Genomic DNA, 22,763 nt, shown 5'->3' with positions numbered 1-22,763 from the left:
CAGCCGTGGCATAAAGATCAGAGGAAAGGGCTTGGAACTTCAAGGTCACTGGTTTGATTCCCTGGACCAGCAGGAAGTGGGGGGTGGGGGGAGCCAAAGAGTCTTTGAATTTCTCTGCCTTCAAAATTCACAGCTGATGTTGAGAAAGGCACCTAGCCTTTGATTGTTCCCCAGACGCTGAGGTGGCTGCCCAACTCCAGGTATGTGTGGTCTAATTGCCCCTGTTACTTATGTTTGCATGTGTTCAGTGCCACAGTTGGGTCAAAAATCATTAAACTGCTGTGTTCAAACAGGCCAGGTTTTACTTCTGGATCCTTCAGGTATTTGGACGGGAGTAAGGTGAGGCAGAAAGGACTAGGAGTCAAGATGAGAGGGGAGCCCAGAGGAGTAGCAGAGCGGGGAGGGGAATGAAGGAGAGTAAAGGGAGGCAGCATGGCAGTCTCTCCCCTGTTCATACATGGGTGATGTAATAAGATCTATAAACTCTGTTCAGGTGCACATTTATTTTGCTTGGACACAGAAGAGAGTCATGAAATAAGACTCACGCTGAAAGCTAAACAGCATAGCTCCTCGCAAACGTTAAGTAGAACTGCTGCTCAAATAAACCCTGGCATCATGTGGGCTCTTGGGTCCAGTAAGAGCATAGCCAAACAGCATCCAGCAGGAGACCAATCAGGGCTAGTCTGAAGCACTTGATCATTACTGTCACGGCTTCACCAGGTGCTTCTGGAAAACTATGCCCTCCTGCCCAAATGTCACATGTACATTCATAAAGTGCTGTGAAAATATTTTGCCCCCTTGCAAATGTATTTTTTCATATTCGGCACTATCTTTTAGATTATCCATAAAATTTAAATATAAGATAGACAACATGAGTAAACACATAATGCAGCTTTTAAAGTACCATTTATTGAAGATTTATTCAAAACCTTTACCATCCATGCAAATAAAGTACCCTAAATCTAATAACTGGTTGTGCCACCCTTGGCAGTAACAACTGCCATCAAACATTTGCGATTGTCTGTGATGTGGAATTCTGACCCACACGTCTTTGCAGAATTGTTTTCATTTGGCTAAACTGGACAGTTTTCGTGTATGAACTGCCCGTCTTGAGCTTTAGGTGAAGAACTGATGGGCGGTCATTCCCTTCAGGAATTCCATCAATCATGGCAAGTTGTCCAGGTCCTGCAGAAGCAAAGCAGCCCCCAACCATCACACTACCACCACCATGTTTGACTGTTGGTATGATGTTTTTACGGTGGGATACAATGTCATAAGCTTTGTGCCAGATGTAACAGAAACCATGCCTTCCAAAATGTCCCCCCACCTTTGGCTCATCAGTCCGCAGAATATTATCTTTGGGGTCACCTAAATGTTTTTGGCAAATGTAAGGCGAGCCTTTGTGTTCTTTTTGGACAGCAGTGCAGCAGTTTTTCACAGCACTGTATTTTTTTATTATCATAAATCTCAACAGCATTGAGACATCAGGGTTTGAAAGAAAAAGTTTTGGGATATTTCTTAGACATTAAAGAGTTAATAATAACAGCTCAGAGAAACAGTGGAGTAAGCAGTGGGGGTGGAAGCATGAAACTAGATAGAGAGAGAGAAAGCAATAGAGAAAGAGAATGGAGATATCCAGGCGATAACAGGGAATTCTGGCTCACCTGCCGCTGAACTGCTGCAGTGTCTCACTGTGGCTGATTTTATCTCCCAGCATTAGATACTCCCTGACCAACCACCCACCCTATCTCCCATCCGCTCTGGGATGGTGGGCCTCCATACCTTCCCAGCAAAGGCCAAGAGGGAATAATCCACCCTACACCTATATTACACACAGATACTTGGGTGACAATAGAGCATTTTCTTCTCAGGCAACTTAGGGTCAGAGGAGAAACCTCAATCTTCTAAGAACATTGGTCAAATCAGGCAAAGAAGTAGGAGACCTCACAAATCCTTTAAAATCACATGACCAACATCCACAGCAAACATGATACTGCTACAGAATTAAACAGAAACTTAGCCGTCACACATAATTAAGACGCTCTTCTGCTTCAGCTCTGCGCTACACCATAATCAAACTCATCATGCATATAAACACAAACCCTAAGAAAACATGTGTTGTGCGTATTCAGTTCTGAGAAGGGGAAGTGAGGTAAGCAGGGCTGCGAGCGCTGGGAGGTGAACAGCTCTCTGCGAGTTCTGAACAGCTCTCTGAGTTATAACACTGACACGAGGGGTCAGCCAGCCTAAATCACCATACACTCACAAAAACATCTCGGCTTTGAATTTACAAGGTTAAAAATGAAGACTAGACTTCAGTGTCAGGTCCAATGAGGACAGCCATGAAATACTACCGCAATTACAAAATGCTTGCTTTGAATGTTTGAACACATGACAGATTCTTTGGTTTATGGGATTATTTACGATTTCATTTTACAGGCAATATTGAAGAAGAGCAACCGACTCAAAATCAGTTTCAAATTTGAAAGAAAAGAAGGTTAATTCACCGACTGAGAATCCTTACCTTAACATACAGAAGTGAAATCAACATTAATACACATTAAAAAACAATCCAAAATGTGCTCAAATAAGAATATGTTTTTTTTGGGGGACTAATTATGTAATTCACAATAATTCAATCATTCAATGTATACAACTAAGCAGATTTCCGGCACCTCTGTGAGTGGCTGTGCCTTGCAAAATAATCCAGGATGTTGGGGTTAAAGTAGTATTTCGTGACCAGGTTATTTTGCCCCCTGATCTGAGTCTCTTAATGCTGAGTATCAGCCGATAACTGTCCGATCTGTGTGTTTGCATTAATAATACAGCCACATAGTTTAAGAAAGATGTGCTGCTAATTAATACTAAAGTAAAATCACATTATTTTCAGTAGCAGTTTCAATAATGAGGTATTCCTGACTGATTTACGGTTGTTTAGAAGAGACTTTTCTTAAAATGACTTTATAGTGTTTAATATCTCTCTTTAATCCAATCAGCTTCCAGTTCTTTTAAAACACTACAGTAAAGTCACTGTGTCTGTGTAGTGTAACACACTCTGGACTCATATCTGTTGTTGTTTGTCGACTACTGATGTGAAATAACTGTCTTACTGTGAGTTAAATGCCTAGTTATGGTTATTTTGTGAAGGTCTCTGTATCACTTTATAATGTATAAAATTCCTATCAATGTAATAATCTTCTGCAACTGTAGCACAATGTTGTACTTAACCCATAACATGCAATAAAATCCCAAAAGTCTCCTCATTATTCTCATTTCTGTGAATTTGTCTTGGCATAGTTGAATAGTTTGGTACATGGAGGTGACATACAGTACCATGAGCCTTAACCGCCGGGAGGAACAAACAGGAACGTAGGTAAGGCTAAAAGCTAACATTAGCCTCTTAGCATGTCTTCACTGCACCGTCACTTCACTGCTGTCTGCATGAGAGGACAGCAGCACTAGCCAGTAAAAAATATATATATATATTGTTTTTGTTACAGTGTTACAACTAAACTATTATATAAGCAGCTTCTTATACACGCATGATTGATATACCTGCCTTTCACAAATAATCACATCTATGCTAGGCACAATTAATGTGCCTATTGACTCTAATAAAGACTATGATGCAACATTTGTAAGCAGTGCTATGTTTTCCAGCACTATATAACAGACACCAAAGGGTGTTTCATATGTTGACGGAGTGCAGATTTTGTCTAAAAGTGTGTAAGTGATTAAATTTAGACCAACATTTGGTTGGGTAAGCGTGTGCAGCAACACTGTAAAACCATGTCATTAATGGAAAACGGTGGGTATAACAGCAGAAACAGCTATGGGCCCAAGTGTCTACATAGAGAATGAGCCTCTGTGAGTTTGACAGATCTGTTGTCAATAAATATTTATTTGGAGAGGGGTTCTCAAATGCTGGACATTCTTTAGCATTTGTGGTGTTTAAACAGACTTAAATGTCACTTTCTCTATAACATGCATGCCGCGGTGAGTGAGTGAGTGAGAGAGAGAGAGAGAGAGAGAGAAAGCGAGCGAAGGAGAGCGAGAGAAGCTCATAAAGCTCTAGTGCTGTGCTGGTCTGAGTGGCCTCAATAACAGATTTCTGCCTCACCGAATCTTAACAAGCTAAAAACCACGCAATTAGAGAAAGAAAAACACATCCCGTGAGCTCCCACTCTCTCTCTCCATCAAGTTGTACTCTTTAACCAAACACACACACAGCACAGAATTATGCCCATAAGCTACCTGTTAGCAGTACAGGCTCTGCGTATATGTGATGCAGGAGTGGCTCTGGATGCTGGGCCACCAGGCTGCAGGGCTGAGACAAACAGGACATTTATGGAGAGTCTGAGCCTAATATGAGAAGAGATCTTGCATTCTTCTTCCATGGGTCTTTACCAAAACAATAATAGCAGATGCTGCTGCTGTCTCCTAACCTCTAAACCCTTATGAAAGCCACTCTACTAATATAATCAATTAAGTAGCAGCCCATCACAGCAGAGATGCATGTGCAGGTATTCCTCCTTCTCTTTCTCTCTCTCCTCCTCTCCTTCACCCTCCAGTGAGAAGCTACCACAGGGGGGCAGTGATGTCACAAGGAACAGGACACACAGGTCACACAGACTCCCGCACTCAAAGTGCTTTGTGAATGAAGAGGAGTGCATGATGAGAGCAGAGCAGAAGGAAGGGCTGAGGGAAATTAAGAGTAAAGATGCAAACAAACATCCAAAGAATAAGAAAAAAGACTGGCACACAGCCAAGCTCAATCTGCATTTAACCTTTCCTCTCTCTCTTCGTCTACACCATATCATCTCTTTCTACCCAGTTTTACCACCATCTCTTCTTGTACTTACATAAAACCAGCATGACTCACTAGTCTTTGTTAAAACTGGCCTGATTAATTACAGATACATTAATTACAGTCACAGAAAACAAACCGTGCAGTTTGCTCATTATAGTTTTCAGTACTTCACTGGTAGTGTGGCACTGTGGCTAGAATTAGCAACTCTGAGCTGATTTTAAAATAAAAAATCTGAAACGGAATGAGCAAAAACTAGCAAATCAATCTTGTTTTAAACTGTTACTGTTATGTCCTCCTTCAAAAGCAACACCAACATCCATAAACAAAACAGTAAAATTAGGAAATTCCAAAACCTTAAGACAGTTGTGTATTTCAGGAGAGAATAGAAGTGAGGCCTTAAAACCCTAAAAGCTAGACATCTTCATCTCCAACCTCCTCAGGTAACAGCTCACTAAGAGGACACAGAGAAGACATCGCTACAACACTATTGGTTAATACAAAATACTGAGAATGTTATTGTTACACTGCTAAAAACAAAGCTATACTATGCGGCTGCAGTGCTGTAAATCAGCCAATCAATGTTCAGAGTCCATTTTTTTTTTCAGCAATAGTCCCCCATAACTGAAACAGAACAGCATAGATTTTAAAATAAGGAAAAATGACAGTGTTGTAAATAGGTAAGTAAAACTAAATCTGGGTATTGCCCCCCCCGCCCCCCCATAATGTCAAATACTTAATATTTGTGCATTAAAGAGCCATTTAAACTTCATTCATATAGTATATTACATTAGTCTGTTTAATGTTTAAAGTCCTCCCAAAGTTCTAAAAGCAAACTGCTGGACAGTCACTACAAATAAAAACCACAATGGACTTAAGGACTAACAGAAAAACAAAAAAGGCACCAGTTATGAATAGTTTGCCACAAGGTGGCGCCACCCGTATGTCCACGCTAGCAATTCAAGGACCTGAAGACTGTTAAGTAACAGTCTTGACTCACGTCCACATAATGGCGACATCGGAAGAATATGGTATGGAAGTGAAAAGTCAGCCATCTTTATCTCTAACCTTCAGCTAGCTAACAGCACACCAAGAGGACACTGAGAAAACAGCAACACTATATGTTAATACTCTGAAATAGCTAAAAAAAAAAAATGATATTGTTTATGTTACACTGCTAAAAACAAAGCTATGCTATGCAGCTGCTCTGAGACGCTATAGTGCCGTAAACCAGCCAGTCAAGGTTCAGAGACCATCATTTTAAATGAGGAAAATAACAGTGTTGTAAATGGGCATGTAAAACTGCAACTGGGCACTTTATTTCCCAATCAGTCAAAAACTTAATATTCAAGCTTTTGAAAAACAACTTTAAATACTTAATACACCTTAAACAGTTTTGAAATCTCATTTGGGACGGGAACTCTTGAAATGAGCGTGCTGGAAGAAAACTCAAAGGGAAAGCATGTTTAAATGAGCTGAAATGATCTGAAATTTAAGTGATGTAATGCTTAACATGAGGCGTGATAAAATGATAAACTGCTCTATAAAGACATAACACACTACAGAAACAAACAATTCAACTGTTTGTGTTGGGAAAAAAAAAGAAAAATACATTTTAACATGACTTAACATGGATTTATATACACATATATCCATTTTAGGAAGTCCATTTGCTTAGCTAACTTGTGTTAAAAATAATAAAAAATTTAAAAATAACTAAATAAATAGATCTAGACAGATGATCTGATATCTAACAACTTTAACTGCTTTAATCTTGAAATGAAAAGGCAACACTTCTTGACCTTTTTTGCAGCCCAGACTGTTACACACTGAGGACATGGAGAATGAGTGGTCTGCCACATTACGCACATACGACAGTTTCAGTAAGGCGCAGTAGTAAGGCAGACTGAAATCTCCTTCTCGTTCTCTCTCCACCCACTCGGCACTTCAAGCTTGTTGTGCATTTCTGTGCTGCAGTTGTGCACACTTCAAACAGGCTCAGTAATTACTCATAAGCAAGGCAGTACAAACCGCACACCAATGCACCACACACTCACCCCAAACACATGTCACAAAGCAGTCGGCTCAATTCCACAATTCAACACTCTAGTCCTTACTAAGCAGAGGGCTCAGTAACTATAGAGTTAGCAGGAGTGTTTGAATGGAATTTTGGAGTCAGGGTTTAGAAGACAGTGTTGGGTTTAGGAGTCAGTTTTGGGTTTAGTTAGTGCTAGCACAGCACAGAAAGAACCCGAACCCTCTGCAAACACACATAGACTAAAGGTGAGAGGCAAGATCTGCTTTAGGAGACTGACAGTCCCATCACACAGTGTTTTCTTGGTCTTCCAGAGGTTTGTCAACTTCACTTACACCTTTTCTGTGAACTGCCACTTCTTAATTACATAACCTGAGGAAATCACTACCTAAAACACTTTAATATCATCTCATAACCTTCTCCCACAGCTGCTTAGAGGAGCCCATGGCTTGAAAAATGTTCTCCCTGAGCACATGCAAAGGCAGTCCAAGTCACTGAGTTTTATGGCTGGCATGACTGAGGAAACTCCCAGATCCCTGCTGTTCCATCAATCTGGCACCCAGTCATGGGGGTGGGCTAGGGAGGATGCGCCACTGCTCTGCAGACTCCAGGGAGAAGATGGGAGAGGGGGTTGGGGAAATGGGTGGATGATTACACTAGCATTATCCTGAGCCCCAAGAGCTGCAGGCTCTTCAGGGGCATCTGAAGAGACTCTCGACCAGGCCCCACCAACACTGCACTCAGAAACTAGACTGGTGACCTCTTCAAACCAATATAGCACAGACAGACATCAGTACCATTGGCATCCTCTGAGACATACACACTAAATGGCCATGTCTGCTCCTTATCAAACTCAGGAAAGGTCACTGGGTCACCAGGGTCTCACAAATCTGAAGGTGCAGGTGGAGGCTTAATTGGCCTGTAGCTGGAATCCTTCTTTCTAACCGGTTCTGTGGAAGTCCTAAAACTTCAGCTTTAATTATTATAAGCTGAGGTCTGGACAACCAGGAAAGGTTTCAGAAAAAAAATGTTTGTAGGATAAATCAAAACCTGTGTTTCAATGCAAAAAAACCAAAAACCTTCAACAAGACTGAGTAGACCCCAGAGTGGTGGTACACTGTTCTACTGTGCAGCAACGCTTGTACAAACAGAAAGTTCTTGAGCATTACGGCAGCAGGACAGAGAGGATTTGACGGGACAGTCAATCTCTAGGTTCTCTCATACACAAATCTGAAGGTGGCATAATTGGCATGCAGCTGAATCCCTTCTCTCTTAGTGGTTCTAGAAAAGTCCTGATTCTTCGGCTTTAAAACCTCTCTCAGAGTGAGACAGAAAGGTTTGTGAGGGGTGTCAGCTTGTGTGTAAAGTGTGTGCGCTTTACACACTGACCTTCTGTGGCTCTGCTGTCAAGCACTCATTTATTTGTTTATCTACTCATTCCTTTTACTCCCCCGTTTTGACCCCACTCTCCTGCTGTCCCTTTCCTCTTTCTTATCTACATCTTGCCATCTCTCCATCTCACAGCCCTCCTCTAATTCTCTCACTCCTAATCTCCACCTCCACTCCAAACATCAGGCCTTGTCTACGTTCTGCCAAGGTGAGTATTTGACTTGACTGCTGTTGTAATGATGTCGAGGCAATTTCATACACCAGGCACGAGGCTCACACCATCTGTGTGTTGTTACAGGGGTTACATATATGCAGCTTGGCTCTGCTTTCCATCTAATGTGCCATCTGATAACCAGCACCAGTGAGGTGCGTACACAGGTCAGGGGGAGACCAGCCAGTTGCTTCTGTAGCTGAGAGTGTGACCTGTACTGTGGCCATAACCTTGCATGCTCTGTAGAAGGCAGTAGAAGGTCCTTTCTCTGCTCTGGCTGTGTTTGTGTGTTTAAGGAGGTTACTCTCTGCCCTGGTGGTGTGTCTGTGTTTGTGTGTGTGAGTGTGAATGTAGGGGGTTGTCCTGGGGTCCCTCCATCACTCCCCGAATGAACTGCATTCCCAGCCCACCTGTGTTAAGAGGGGGGCAGCAGGTCACCAGAAAGAAAGAGACGGGCGGAGAAGACCACTAAATCACTTACCTCTCCTTCACCTCACACAGACAGACACAGACACACACACACATACAGAGAGAGCTTTAGTGGACTCATTCATCAGCGGGGGAGTCTATTAAACAGAGCAGATCCACCACTCTCCACTGCTCTGTTCTGCAGAAAACAAACAAACCAAGAGCTTTAAGGGCAACTGCCTCTCTCCACTTGCTCTCACACTCATCTGTCTTGCTGAATTTTTCCTTCTTTCTCCCCTATCGCCCTCCTGCCCCCCACCACTGCTCTCTAGGAGGCAGTATTTGACTCTTGTGGGTAGCTGGTGGGGTACTCTGTTGCCCATTAGGGTGTCTGGATGCCCAGGGCAAAACAGAGCTCTCCAGGCCCAAATAGCTACCGGCTGCCTTCTGCAAAAACCAGCTGCACCCATTACATACCACACACAGAGACACACACGCACACACAAGCACCCAGAACTGCTGCTAATGCTACCGATTTACACACAGGAAGGAAAGAAATCAAAGTTCTCTGTCTTCTCGTCCTCCGTTCCTAAACAGCTTCCAAATCCAGTTCAAATGCACCTTTTTCAACTAGTTAGTTCAAGTTCGTGCCCATATTGAGCACAATCTTTTCTGTCATGTTATACAAAAGAAAAAGGTCTTGTACCTCTCATGACCTTTACCAATGTCTAGTGACTTTAACCGGCGTTTAAACGGTTCTGACATGTAGTAAAGTCACAGTGTGACACCATATTAAGGAAGAAAAGTGCAATCTGACTTTTGATTCACATTGACTTTAAGGAGAGACTATAATTTATTACTGCTGGTCATATGTCTGAAACTGATCCCTCCACCTTTCTGCAGAGTCTCTATGAGAGTCAGGCACTTCTACAGTACGAGAGTGAGCAGTAGATACAAGTACAGCAGATCTTCTAAAGAAAGAAAAAAAAAAACACAGTCCCCTCAAACCCTTCTCAAACCCATAGAATAGATCAAGATGTTTTACTGAAACACACTGACATAACAGAACTACAGATTAAGACTTGGCCCAGCTCCAGTTTTACTGCTGAAGTCAGGGCAAGACAACAGCCAGGCAGGATAATCCTTTATTTGTTGTCGAATGATGAGCTATTTCTTCTGTAGACAGTGCATTAAATTGAGACTGTGATGCTCTATTCTTCTTGCAGTGCACTACACTGCTTGAGTGCATGGATGGATGGATGGGCAGATGGATGAATGGGTGGATGGGCAGGTGGATGGGCACATGGGTGGATGAATGGATGAATAGATGGTTGGGTGGGTATCTGTATGGACAGACTGATAAATGGATTGATGGTTGGGAGGAATAATGGTTGGGAGGATGGATGGGTGGGTGGGTGAGTAGATGAGAGAATGGATGGATGAATATATTTGAAGATCTGTAGATATATGGACGTGTGGGTGGATGGATGGAAGGAAATAAAGGAGGGAAAAAGAGATACATGTATGCACACACACATGCCCGAAGCAGTGGGCAGCCATCTAGCAGCATCTGAGGAGCAGTTGAGGGTTGCCTTGCCTTGGTCAGGGATCGAACCAGCAACCTTCTGGCCGGAAGGGCACTTCTCTAACCTTTAAGCCACAGCTGCCCCCAAATGCACACTTCCCATCAGCATCTATATGGCATTACTTCCAGGGTCTGATGGTACACTAGGATAAACGTCTTGACTAGCACTGGCATTGTTTTGTACTTCCATCCCTCCTTCTCCATATTTTTCATCACTGCCACAGTGTCTCAACATTTGGGAGAATTCCATGTCTGACGAGTGTCACATACCATCTCAGTGTATCTCAGGCTTCCTGCGTTCCTCCAGAGTGATTCTACTAATTACACGCCTCTTATTCCTGGAGAACTGTGAGAAATCGTTCTCTAACTCCCAATCCTCACCCTCGTCACCCCTTGAAGCCCCCACTGCAGCTCTGTAATTAGCTTAATTAATTACAGCTTTACCCACTGTTCCAGCGCTAATCCCATCCCTCTATCAAAGTTATTCCCACTAAAGACCTTCTCTTTTGTCAGCGCATTAACCACCGCCGCCCCCTTGACACTACCCCCTTCAAACCACCATCCTGTTTCTGAGAAAGGTGCTCAGGGGGTTTAATGGTTCTGTCCTGCTGAAGAGTAAGTGGAGATTCACTACTTTGCTCAACACTGGGAGGAGGGAATGAAAGATTATGGGAAAGCCTAGATGTGACTGGGCAGCAGACAGGCTCCCATCCCTCCCACACCGCCTCATGTTTTGATATCTTCACTCAACCACGAAGACACAAATTTGTTCTGCTACTAGCACAGAAAACCTGCTGGGCTTTGTGAGTGCATCTTAACTGCAGTTATCAGTTATGGTGAATCAGTAACTCGGAACAGTAATGTGGAACTACAAGAAACTGATGATGGGGAAAAACACAGAAATCAAGACTGAAGGACTAAAAAAAAACTAGTGCTTATAGTCTATCTAAAAAACAAACAAAAAACAAAAACAAAGGTGCTTTCTTTGCATTATTAAATACAGTATAAAAACACACACACACAGTCTCTATGTTTTCTTCTTTTCTGAAAAGCTCTTAACTTTTACACATGTTTAAAAGAACCATTCATTGCATGTTTGTTCCTCTACCAGAAGACCATCATAAAACAGCCCAGACATGTGCAAAATTCAGTTCATATACAGTTGTGGTTAGAAGTTTACATCCATTCATCATGGACAAGAACACCATGGCAAAATTGGGCTTTCAGAGACTTCTTTGAACTGTTCTTGATCTGGAGCAGAATGAGTCTTCCACATACATCTTTAATACAAAAAGAAAATTCATTGTTTTTTGAGGTTTTCTGAAACCAAACATAGGGTCAAAACTATCTATGACCCACTCATATTATTAATCCAACTCGACCCTGTCTGTAAGCCCACACTTCAGTTCTTCATTCCCATAACAACATCACATAACATCAGTTTCATAGACCTTAACAAAGATCCCAGTGGGACTAGATATGCTAAACCACACTTTAACTAAATCACAAACGTTTCTGCACTAGGATTAATAGCTAAATAATTAACCTAGGGTTCAAGGGGTTAATTCAGTGGTGCTGAAAGTTCCAAAATGTCTTTTAACTTGCCAAGGCAAAGACCTCTTAACTTCTGGTAGTGAGCATGATTGACCTCAGCTGGTAGTTTCTCAGTGTCCATTTAAAAAGAGTTTGTTTGACAGAAAGTTTTAAATTAACACACAGTACAATGGGAAAGTCCAAGAAGCTCAGTGCAGAGCTGAGAAGGATGATGACTACCCGTGGCAGCACTGTCTGAAGGCAAGCGAGGTACAGAGACACTGCCATTCAAGCTGCATTCAAGTTAAAAAAAAAAAAAAAAAAAAAAAAAACACTATCAACTTTTAAGCATGGTGTGGGTAGAATGCTCTGGGGTTGACTTGCTGCCAATGGAACTAGTACACTGCACAACGTGGATGGAATAATGAAGAAGAGTTCTTCAGCATAACCTCAAACCATCAGCAAGATGTTTGAAACTGGACACACATGAATTTCTAAAAATAGTGGGCATTCCCTTAATGTATGCCTGAAATTAGCTGAACATGGAGATCTTTAAACCAGTAACTCACAGTAATTCTAATCTAATGCTTTCCAAAGTGTAGGTTTCCACTTCTTAATATAGCAACATCCAAGTAATGGAAATAAAGTAGTTCCAGACAACTGCTTACTAAGACACTGGGATTCTACAGGGCCAATCACTCTGATCATGTTTAGATGTTTGATCTGATTCTCTGGAATGCAGCAACCTTTGATCCAAGGACAACAGTCAATTAGATAAGGTAACTGACCTCCACTGCCTCACTGCCTGGTTGAAGGCTGAAGAGGTTTTACTCTCATCTCTCCACCACACACACATTCACAAGTCAAATTCATGCACAATCATGCTTACGTACTGCTATCCTAATCAATGAAATGAATCTATTTACTGGATTTACTTCGTACGGATAGAGTTCACAGAGCAGCAGCACTTAGGTCCACATGCACACTTCAGAATGAAAGGAAAGAACATCTGCAGTGAAGAAACACTTTCCTTTTTTGTAGAAGGATGAAAAAGAAGAATAAAAGTCACAGCTGGCACAGCGAGGGAGAGGAGAAAAAAAAGCATAATGCTGCACAAATGACTTTCATCCACTTTTTTCATTTACAATCAGTCACAGTAATGAGGCAGCAGTCAACAAGCTCTTCAGAAAGGTAGCTCGAGCTCTTGGAGGGACTTACATAAGGCCTTCATTGAGTGCCTTTCTGACAAACATTAAAAATGAATTGCACCTTGGTGGGAAATGAATCCGGTGCCCTGGGAATAGCATTACACCCAGTAGCTGACAAGCAAGATCAAAATTTTCCAGCTGCGCAGTGGCCAGTCCAGCGGGCCCTATAGAATGAGAGAGCAGGGACTTTATTTTCCCAGGGCTTTAAAATAGGCTCGCTCTGGATACCAGGGGGGGAAATTAATCTCGAGAGAGAGAGAAAGAAAGACAGAGAAAGATCAAGACAGAAGCACAGTTAGTTCAGAATTATGTTCATAAATAACTAAACTACTAAAGATTAAAAAAAGGCTGTGGTCTCCATAGGTTGACCTTCATGGTTCACTCTAAGAGCACAAAAAATTAAGCATTCAAGCTTCTTAAAAACCACAAATCTGAATCAGCAGAATCAGAGATCACGATGTGAATTTAAAGTCCATTTAAAGGCAGTATTCTCCCCACCCCTGTTTGGAGGCTATGAGCTGTGAAAGCAGCAATTATCTCAGACTCTCCCCACTCTGCCCATGCTCAGCCTGAGACAAGTTCCAGCGCTGACCCAGAAGGACCCCTGTTCACACTCTTAAGTTTGGACATGGGGTCCCCATGATGACTTGCGACACTGATCTCCAGCATGCTAGAAGCATGACCGCTGCAGCGTCTGAGCCTGGTCTAGTCCGGCCACACTCTTCTCAGCTTAGGTTTTATGAGAGTGTTCTAAGTAGTCTAACACAGTCACATTAACTAATTCAACTAATGGGCCATTGTTCAGACGAAAGAATCCCATTCCCACTGGCCTCTCATAAATGTTGCTTGACGTGCTTAATGTCAGCCATGACACATTATCCACCCCCCAACTCTTCTCCCTCAGCTCCAAGGAGATGAATTACTAGTCTACTAGCATTTTTCAGAAATAATATCTACTATTATTATTCTCTAATATGAATTTGTCTGTAACTACTAAGACTTATTAAGTACCTACTAGGAATTGTTCAGCATCTACTACTAAGAAATTCTTAGCTCATGTGGGCTATTCAGTATCTGCAATTAATTTAAATATCTTCTACAGATTATTCAGAATCCAATATGGATTACAGTATCCACTAGAATGATTCAGTATCTCCCATGGATTATTAACTATACACTATTAAGTACCAAATTACATGTTATTCAGTACATACTATGAATTATTGTCCTCTATGAACTATAAATTATTGAGTATCCACTATTAAGAACCTACTATTAATTATTCAGTATATATTAAGAATTACTTAGTACCTACCATAAAGTATTCAGTTTTTACAATTTATTATTCAGTATCTACTATGAATTATTTCATATGCAGTATAAACCGGTCATGTCAGTATACACTATTAATTATATATAGACAAGTGAAGATTTGAGTAGCTGCTATGAGTTATATAAGATCCACTATGGATTATTCAGACTAGTATGAGTTATTCAGCATCCAGTATGAATTAGTCAGTAATTAATTATTAAATTATCTTTGTCCTTTATAAAAAATGGATGTTGTGTCCCACCATGGAAACTTGGCGGACCCGGGCAGCCACCACTGCCCCCACCCCACCAAAATGTAAAAGTAGAAAACTGAGATGGGCCATCTTATGAGCTGAAAAGCTTGGAGGTGGAACCAAGCGTTGTTCTTATCTTCTACAGCAGAAAGAATGAGAGTCAATCAGACGTTCGGAAAAACATCTGTAACCCTCCAAAAATGCTACAAAGCTATGACACTCCATTCCTCCGGGGCTGAACGCCAAGAAAAAGGTCACCCACACACAGTTGTTTATATAAGTGCATGAAGGTTAACAGTGACTGGCTGTATCTGCAAGCTTAGACGACTTCATGCCTTCTGACATTAGTTCCTGCCCAGTGCACAGGACTTATTTAAGGCAGGGAGCAAGGTAGGGCAGGTGTACTGAGACATGGAGACATGCAAAGCTACAACCAGAATGGCGGTGTCTAAACACGCTCACACCGCCAAGAGCCAAACATAACGAACAAAAAGAACGAAGAAACAAACAGCCCCTTTGATTTGACAGCTAGCTGTAGACAAAGCTGGCTTGTTTAGCTCACAATTTGAGAGGGCAAATGTTTATATAGCTAAAGGCTGGCTTGATGGATGAAACAATGTCTGGGAGAATTTTTAAGTGAGATGTGAGCTTCACACCATGCTACACATACCCTCATTGACAACCCACACACACACACACACACACACACACACACACACACACACACACACACACACACCCACACACCCTGCACCAACATCCACACATGCAGAGATAGGATTTCAGGCTAGGGTGTCAGGGTTTGTGTGTGTGTGGTGGGGGGGGGGGGGGGGGGTTAGTGAGCAAAGTGTGGGCTGTTGAGGTCTCATTGGAGATGAAGGGGCTGGTGTGGAGCACCAACAGCCTGTAGCACTTCAAAGAGGACCAGAGTTCCTGCTCCACCTGCTCCCATTAGTCTTCAGACTGCTATTCGGCCCCACCTGGACCAAATATCCATATCCATTCCCCATCTCTCAGCACCCATACATACGCAGGCGCACACATACGTACATACATATACTCAATCACATCAACACACACACACACATGAAGGCCCAGTCATGCGTCTACAAAGTACAAGATGACTCACCTCTCAAACAGCCCAAAAACAGCCACTCTTTCTTTATTTTTTTTCCAAGCTGAACTCTGGAAGATGTCCAGGGGCTGAGTGAGTAAATAAACAACTATGTCATCCAGCACAAACGGGCCCAGTGCTGGTCTACGCAGCACTCCAGGAGCACCAACTCAGGTAGACAAGACCAGAGACATTTAATTAAACTGTCATTTCAAAGGAAGTGCTGCTGATGCTTTTACTCAAAACACTCCACTTGGCAGCACTCAGCATTCAGTGTGAACACGGACTCTGAAACAGTCTGTTCTCTCCCTTCCCGTCCTTTTCAAGTCTGTCTTCACTCTTTCTTCTTCTCCTGCTCCCTCAAACATGCAGACCTCCTCCTCTAGAGCCAATAATCTGCGCTTTAAAAGCAACTTAGACGTGAAACATGTTTAGTGTTACAGTGTTCTACAGGCCCTGCGCATTAGTCCTTTGTTGCTTTCATAATCTTCCTCAATCGCTTTAAATGATGATTAATGTGCTTTTCTGTTGCAGACTTCCCAGCTCTGGCTGAGCTCTGCTGAACAGATCAAACTGCAGCTTTATGTGGGACATCTTTAACATTTGCAGCGTTCTGCGCACATTTGATTAAATGTAGCAGTTCTGAGAAAAGCATAAATCACTTCCTTGCAGCTGTTGCTGCTGAGCCTGGAGAAGCATATGCTCTCTTGTGTTCTCCCCTTCCCCCTATTTCTTTTCCTACAATTATAAAGCCCACCCCAGGACACCCCAACATCCTTCGGGGACGGCCCAGAGAACACCTGCGGGTGTAAGCAGGCCAATGCTAGGTTCACACTAGTGCTAGGCAACCCAATATGTTGTTCACATATATTCCTACTATGGTATGTCCAACTGATGTTCATCTTTTATAGAACCTACCTGAATCTCTCTAATATACAGTCATCATTAGTTCAAATCCTGTCAACACCACAGTCCTTCAATTTCTTCAAAGTTTTAGAATAGGAAGGCCCAATCAGCAAATGGGAATAAACAAAATAAATTGCCTGTATTTTAACTGCAGCACATTTGCTAAGATTTTTCAACACAATATGTATTGTTGATCAAGCTGAGATTAGTATTAAATGATTTAGAAGACCTGGTGACTAAACTAAGTTGGACTAACTCAGAACCACTCTGTAATCAGTTTCAATCATTATTTTTTATCTATCAAGTTGCTTTAGATATTTATATTTTTACAGTACACAGCTCAGTAATAAATACATAAATGAACAAAAACACAGCAAGCTGCATCTGAGACTGGTTGATCCTGCTACTTTTTATCCATCAATCACATTAATTCCCTATTACTCATCATGTCAGAAAATATCACACATGAGCAGACACCATATTAAAGTCCCATTCGCAACTTAAGCCAAAATACTTCTCCAATAGGAAAGAAGCCAAAAACAAAACACACAAAAAACTTATGCTGAGGATCCATCTGAAGTAGCCTTGTGATCAGAAGAACTGTGAGACTGATATGTCGCATCGTAAGGAGTTAACGCTGAGTATGAAATTACCATCTGCCCCGATGTCCATAAAAAGTGGCTTTTCAAAGATGTGCTGCTCGGATCCCTCTGTGATAAATCCAGCTCCTTTAATTGTGTTTAATTTATTAGTGTGTTCCAACCCCCAGCTCGTTAAAGCCAAACAGATTGGTCTGGGTCTACAGGAGTTTGGGAAGTGCACAACTCCCATTTTCTAAGTAAATTGGAATTTCTTTTTAATTCACTGGTAAACAATTAGATCCAAACCAGATGGAGGTGGCAGAATTCAAAGGCAGCCCATTTTCATTAAGAGACTTTGTGAGCGAGAGATTAGAACACGTGTTAAGAAACACTGAAGCAGTCTGGGAATTATTTAAATGTCATTTCAAGGTAATTAAACTTAACAATTTGAATAGCACTTTGAGGTTGTGCTCAGGAGAAAGAGAGAAAGCGAGAGAGAGAGAGAGCGCGAGAGGGAGAGACACTGCAAGAGAGAAAGAGCGAGAGACAGAGACAAAATGAGTTCCAAAGACATCTGGCTTCTCTGGGACACTCCCTCTCCAAGCAAACGACATGGCTAGAGTTATGCATAAGATTATGAAAAAGATTATTACAAGGTTTATAAAATATGTGAGGAATACTCAGAAATATTACAGGCTGGCTCAAACATGAAGTGCTTTTATAATGCACAATTGAAGTATTGGGTAATAAACATAAATATCCCATGTACAGCTGCGGTTGTCAGAGAATAAACCCAATGAACAGTGCTTAGGGAGCTGAGGTTCAGAACCTCATCCCAAGACTGAGACAGTATGCAGTCACAGTCGTATGCAAGTGTACAGTATATGCACACACAATTACACTTATGGGCAGTTAAAGTCAAGCTCTGGTTGTGTATACACTAGCTGAGAAATTTATTTGGAACATATTAGGAGTCCTAATACTAGGTAGGGCCTTGCTCCTAAAACGGTCATGGATTCCACAAGATGTTGGAAACACTCCTTTGAGATTGTAGTCCATGTTGATGTGATCGTGTTATACAGTTCCGACACTTCCTGCAATCTCAAGTGAATGGGAAGGCCACTGAAGTTTGAGAGGGCACTTGTTTTGTGACATGGTTCATAAGTACCCATTAGAAGATGGTCAAAGCAACAATCAGCATCAATACTCCATGTCTGCATCAATATTTCAAGATCAAGCAATAACTAATTGGTTAGAACTGGCCCAAAAATGCACTAAGAAAACCTATCCCACATCATTACACCACCTCCATTACACTAGACTGTGACACAAGGCAGGTTGAGTACATGGACTCCTAGCTGCAAATTAAAACCCAATGTGGGATTCCCAATATGATGTATGACGAGTTTCAGAACCTTATCCCAAGACTGAGACAGTATACAGTCAGAGGCTTATGTAAGTATACTGTAAATGTACACACAATTGCAAATATGGGCAGTTAAAGTCAAACCATGGTCATGTATACACTCACAGAGCAATTTATTAGGAACACTACAATAACATTAGGTAGGGCCTCAATCTGCTCATAAAACAGTCTCAATTGCTCAAGTCATGGATTCCACAAGATATTGGAAATACTCCTTTGAAATTCTGGTCCATGGACTCAAACTTTTGGGCAATACCCTACCATCTGTGTGCCTCACAAAACACCCTTATAACATGATGCTGCCATCCCCATAACTCACTTTTGAGATGGTGTTTGTGGAGGAATGTGCAGGGAAAGATTTATGGCACACTTAGCAATCTGAATTTAGTTTAAAAAGGTCCAATTTTGACTCATCTGACCACAAAATGTTAGCTGCAAACTTCCCAGACATGCTTTGATGTGTTTTTTCCCCCTCAGTAATGGCTTTGTTCTAGACACCCACCCCTACAGGCCAGTTTGACTGGTACACCTTTACTTCGGTCTCAGCCACTGAACTCCTTGAGCTCCTCCAAAAGTATTGTTGGCTGTATTGTCACCCGTCACGTCATCAGTCTTAAGTATCAGGATTATATCCAGGTAAGGCAAAGGCACATAAAAATGCAAGCATAAAAACTCATTTAAAACAGATACAAATCTGATCGCTCAAACCACTTAAGGTGGTGTTTGGAGACACATAGCAGTGCAAACACATCCATCTCTTAAAGACGCATTCGACAACCAATACTCCTCCAAATACAAACCCAAACACCAGTAATAACTGCTGCGTAATGAGTGAATTTTCATATTCCATCCCACACAGCGACTGGATTTTAGCTTGATTAACTGGAGAGTGTATACATGGCATTTGGCTTAAATCTCATCGGGGTACAACCCAGATACTAGTCACCAGTGAACTGAAGTGACCAGGTGTAAAGAGAGTCTACAGGTACCACAAATGGTATTTTGAATGATGCAATAAAACATGTTTGGTTCCATAAACAACCATGTGAAGAACCTTAAAAACATACATAACTCTTTAATAAAACCAAAGGTGCTTATTTTATTGCTCTCAAAGAAACATTTGCAGTACTTTAATTTTACGAATGTGGGCTATCCTAAAACTTTGAGGTTATTTTGCAGCCTCTAGTGCATGTCATCTTAATTTCCTTAGAATGGTCTTTGGTCTTCATTTTCACAGCTTTCCTGTGACATCTGATTTAAGGGGGCTTTTATCTAGACAATGTAAACTTATTCAAATGGCAGAAGCCAACTATAAGGTAATTATGTCCTTGTAGAGTAATCTTCCATCTGTATGAACTTTATGATCTGTGTGAATACAATTCCACTTTGTAATGTTTGTCATAGAATATTTTCTTAAACAGAACTAATATCACTTTTAATTATTTGTTGAGGGTCCGTTTTAAAATAAAACATGACTTAATTGGCTTGAGTACTTGTGCAAAGGCACTGTGTGTGTGTTTTTTTTTCTTTTTCTTCTGCCTCTCTCGGTCTCTCTCACTGATCTTGGCTTACACGATGCTCAAAGTGCACAGAGGCAGCACAGCCACATGGGACAGACTACATGCTTTTGATCTCCCTGCCAAGCACTGAAGCTCTTCGCAAACGTCATCATCACAAACTCTGCGCTTTCGCTAGACTCATGGGAGCGGGGTTCATGACCGAGTGATAGGAAGACCTCAGGCATATCAGTTGAAAGGTTGTGACCCCTGTTAGACCTCTCACAGAAACGGACATGCACTGTGTGGGCAGGGAACAAATGTTAAAATCACTTTCAAACTACAAAACTACAGTGAACATAGGAACACGTGACCGATAAATGGAGAAAGTTTTATGACATGATTTGACAGTGACTAAATGCTGAAGCAGAGATGAAACCAGCTTCTGGAATGTGTAAGAGCACACACAAACATACACACATACACACATACACACACACACACAGATCTGAAGAACATACACTGTATTTGAACATGTGTGCTGATATGAATAAGGGTGCAAAAGAAAACGGGCCAAAAAGGCATAAAGCAAGAAAGCAAAATAAAGAAATAGATGCAATAATCGAAAACGACAATCTGCGTGGCTCAAGATGTCTGGCGTAAGTAAGCCCAACAATGCATTTACTATTGTGTCCCACACTAGTAATCCAGGTGTGCAGTCAAAACAAACTGTTAAGACTGCTTATAACCTCCCCAGGGCCCAGTACCTACGAATATTCATCACAAACAGTCAATGTGTTTCAGACATGGAGCCTTAGTAGTGCCCTCCAGTGGCTGAAATCTTTGAAGCTTCAGTGAACAGAATCCATGTGTGGATATACTGTACATATGTAAGCCCACAGCTGTATGTTTTTTAGGCTTTTTGGGCAGAATGGAACAAGTAATCAAAGGAAGGAGAAATCTCCTGAGATACCATGTAGGAGATCTGGACCCAAACTAAGCTTCTCTATAGTACCATGATCAGGTCAATCAGGCTATGCTATTACTATCCTGAATAGCAACAGGGTTGCTTGGACACATAAAAAAAGAAGAAGAGTGAAGCAGAAGCAAAATCCTAACAAATAAGAATGCAAGAGAGGTTGGTCGATTATTGCCTAGGCTGATGATAACCATTTCCATATCTGTAAGATTCAGCTGAGAAGAAAATATGATGCAACAAACACTCCTGGCTCAATAGCTTTTTGGATTGGTCCAGTTACTTATGACCTATCAAATACAACCAAAAAAAGCATCAGTTGTCCCACCCACAGCACTAATGGCTAAAACCTGGACCATGTGCTGAGGCAAGCTAAGCCCTGTTCTGGTGCCTTCACGTTTGAGAAAGACAAAGGTAACAACCTGCACAAGTATCTGAGAGGAGTAAAAGACCAATGCTGAGGTTAATCAGCGCAGATGTTTGGCAAACACTGTGGTCTGCACAAAGTCCACTGTGGCCAAACAAATGTGACTCTTGCACTTGCACCAACATCTCGCATTACAGCCTTGTGTGTGCGGGTGTGATCGTATATACAAAAAGAATGAGCGTGTGTGTGTGCGCGCACACATGCAAATGCACTTCTACTCACCGGAGTTGCGACAATCCTCAGCAGGATGTGGGACCTGCAGAGAGAAGGTGAGCAGGTCCGGTGCGAGGAGAGACTGCGGCCGACGGCTCTCACTCAGCCACTGCCTGCTGTAGAGCTCCCGGGTGTCGGATGGGCCCTGCAGAAGAACCACCAGATGCTCCTTCTGCCCCTCTGACATACCTGCAGCAGAACAGACACGCTGATGACAATATACATCACATGCGGCTATTTTTGGTGTACATTTTGGCACTTGCCAAGCCTGTAAAGTACATTTGACATTTAGCCACATAGCAAGGTACTTATAATCTTATGCAAAATTTTGGACACCCTGGGTCAAACAAATTCCCTGTAGGAAACAATCATAAATGCTGCAATTTCCAGCACATTTTAGAGAACAACTTCTATTTATTTTCTAATTTTTCATATTGCAAAAATAAGAATATTTATTTGTTTGTTTGTTTAGCAATATGCTCAAGTAGACGTGTTCTCTGTGGAGAGTGTGAAACTACTTACTATTTGAACAGAGGTGCCCAAAGTTTGCATAAGAATTATTCTAATTAGTGCATTCAGCTACTTTAAGGTGCACCTATTGCTGACACAGATGCACACACATGCAGCTTGTTTAGTCCTTGAAGAGAACTATTGCCAATAGAATAGGACTCTCTGGAGCAGATCAACATGAACCTATTGGCCCCATGCCTAATGCCAGGAATGAGCTAGAGGGGTACAAAACCTCCCAGTCGTTGATCTGAGGAACTGTGTTCTCCGGGATTGAGCTCCATCCAGCACTTTTTGGACGAGTTAGGGGTTGGGGATGAGGTGGGTTTTTGATCATCCAACATCCTAAACTCACTTACACTCTTTTGGCTGAGTG

General features: G+C 41.8%; 1 protein-coding gene across 3 annotated transcripts in view; it reads right to left on the bottom strand.

Moving 5' to 3' along the window:
* The window catches only part of LOC140565583 (intermembrane lipid transfer protein VPS13B-like), a 215,532-nt gene that overhangs the window by 127,697 nt on the left and 65,072 nt on the right, over positions 1 to 22,763 (bottom strand). For all 3 annotated transcript variants that reach the window (XM_072691586.1, XM_072691577.1, XM_072691596.1), the window contains exon 19: positions 21,890 to 22,069. In XM_072691586.1, the coding sequence (XP_072547687.1) occupies positions 21,890 to 22,069 (180 nt within the window). The remainder of the gene's footprint in view (positions 1 to 21,889; positions 22,070 to 22,763) is intronic.

The sequence above is a fragment of the Salminus brasiliensis genome, chromosome 1 (genome assembly GCF_030463535.1).
Source record: "Salminus brasiliensis chromosome 1, fSalBra1.hap2, whole genome shotgun sequence".
NCBI lineage: Eukaryota > Metazoa > Chordata > Actinopteri > Characiformes > Bryconidae > Salminus > Salminus brasiliensis.
The sequence above is the reverse complement of the archived record's forward strand: the minus strand, read 5'-3'. Positions and strand labels throughout refer to the sequence as shown.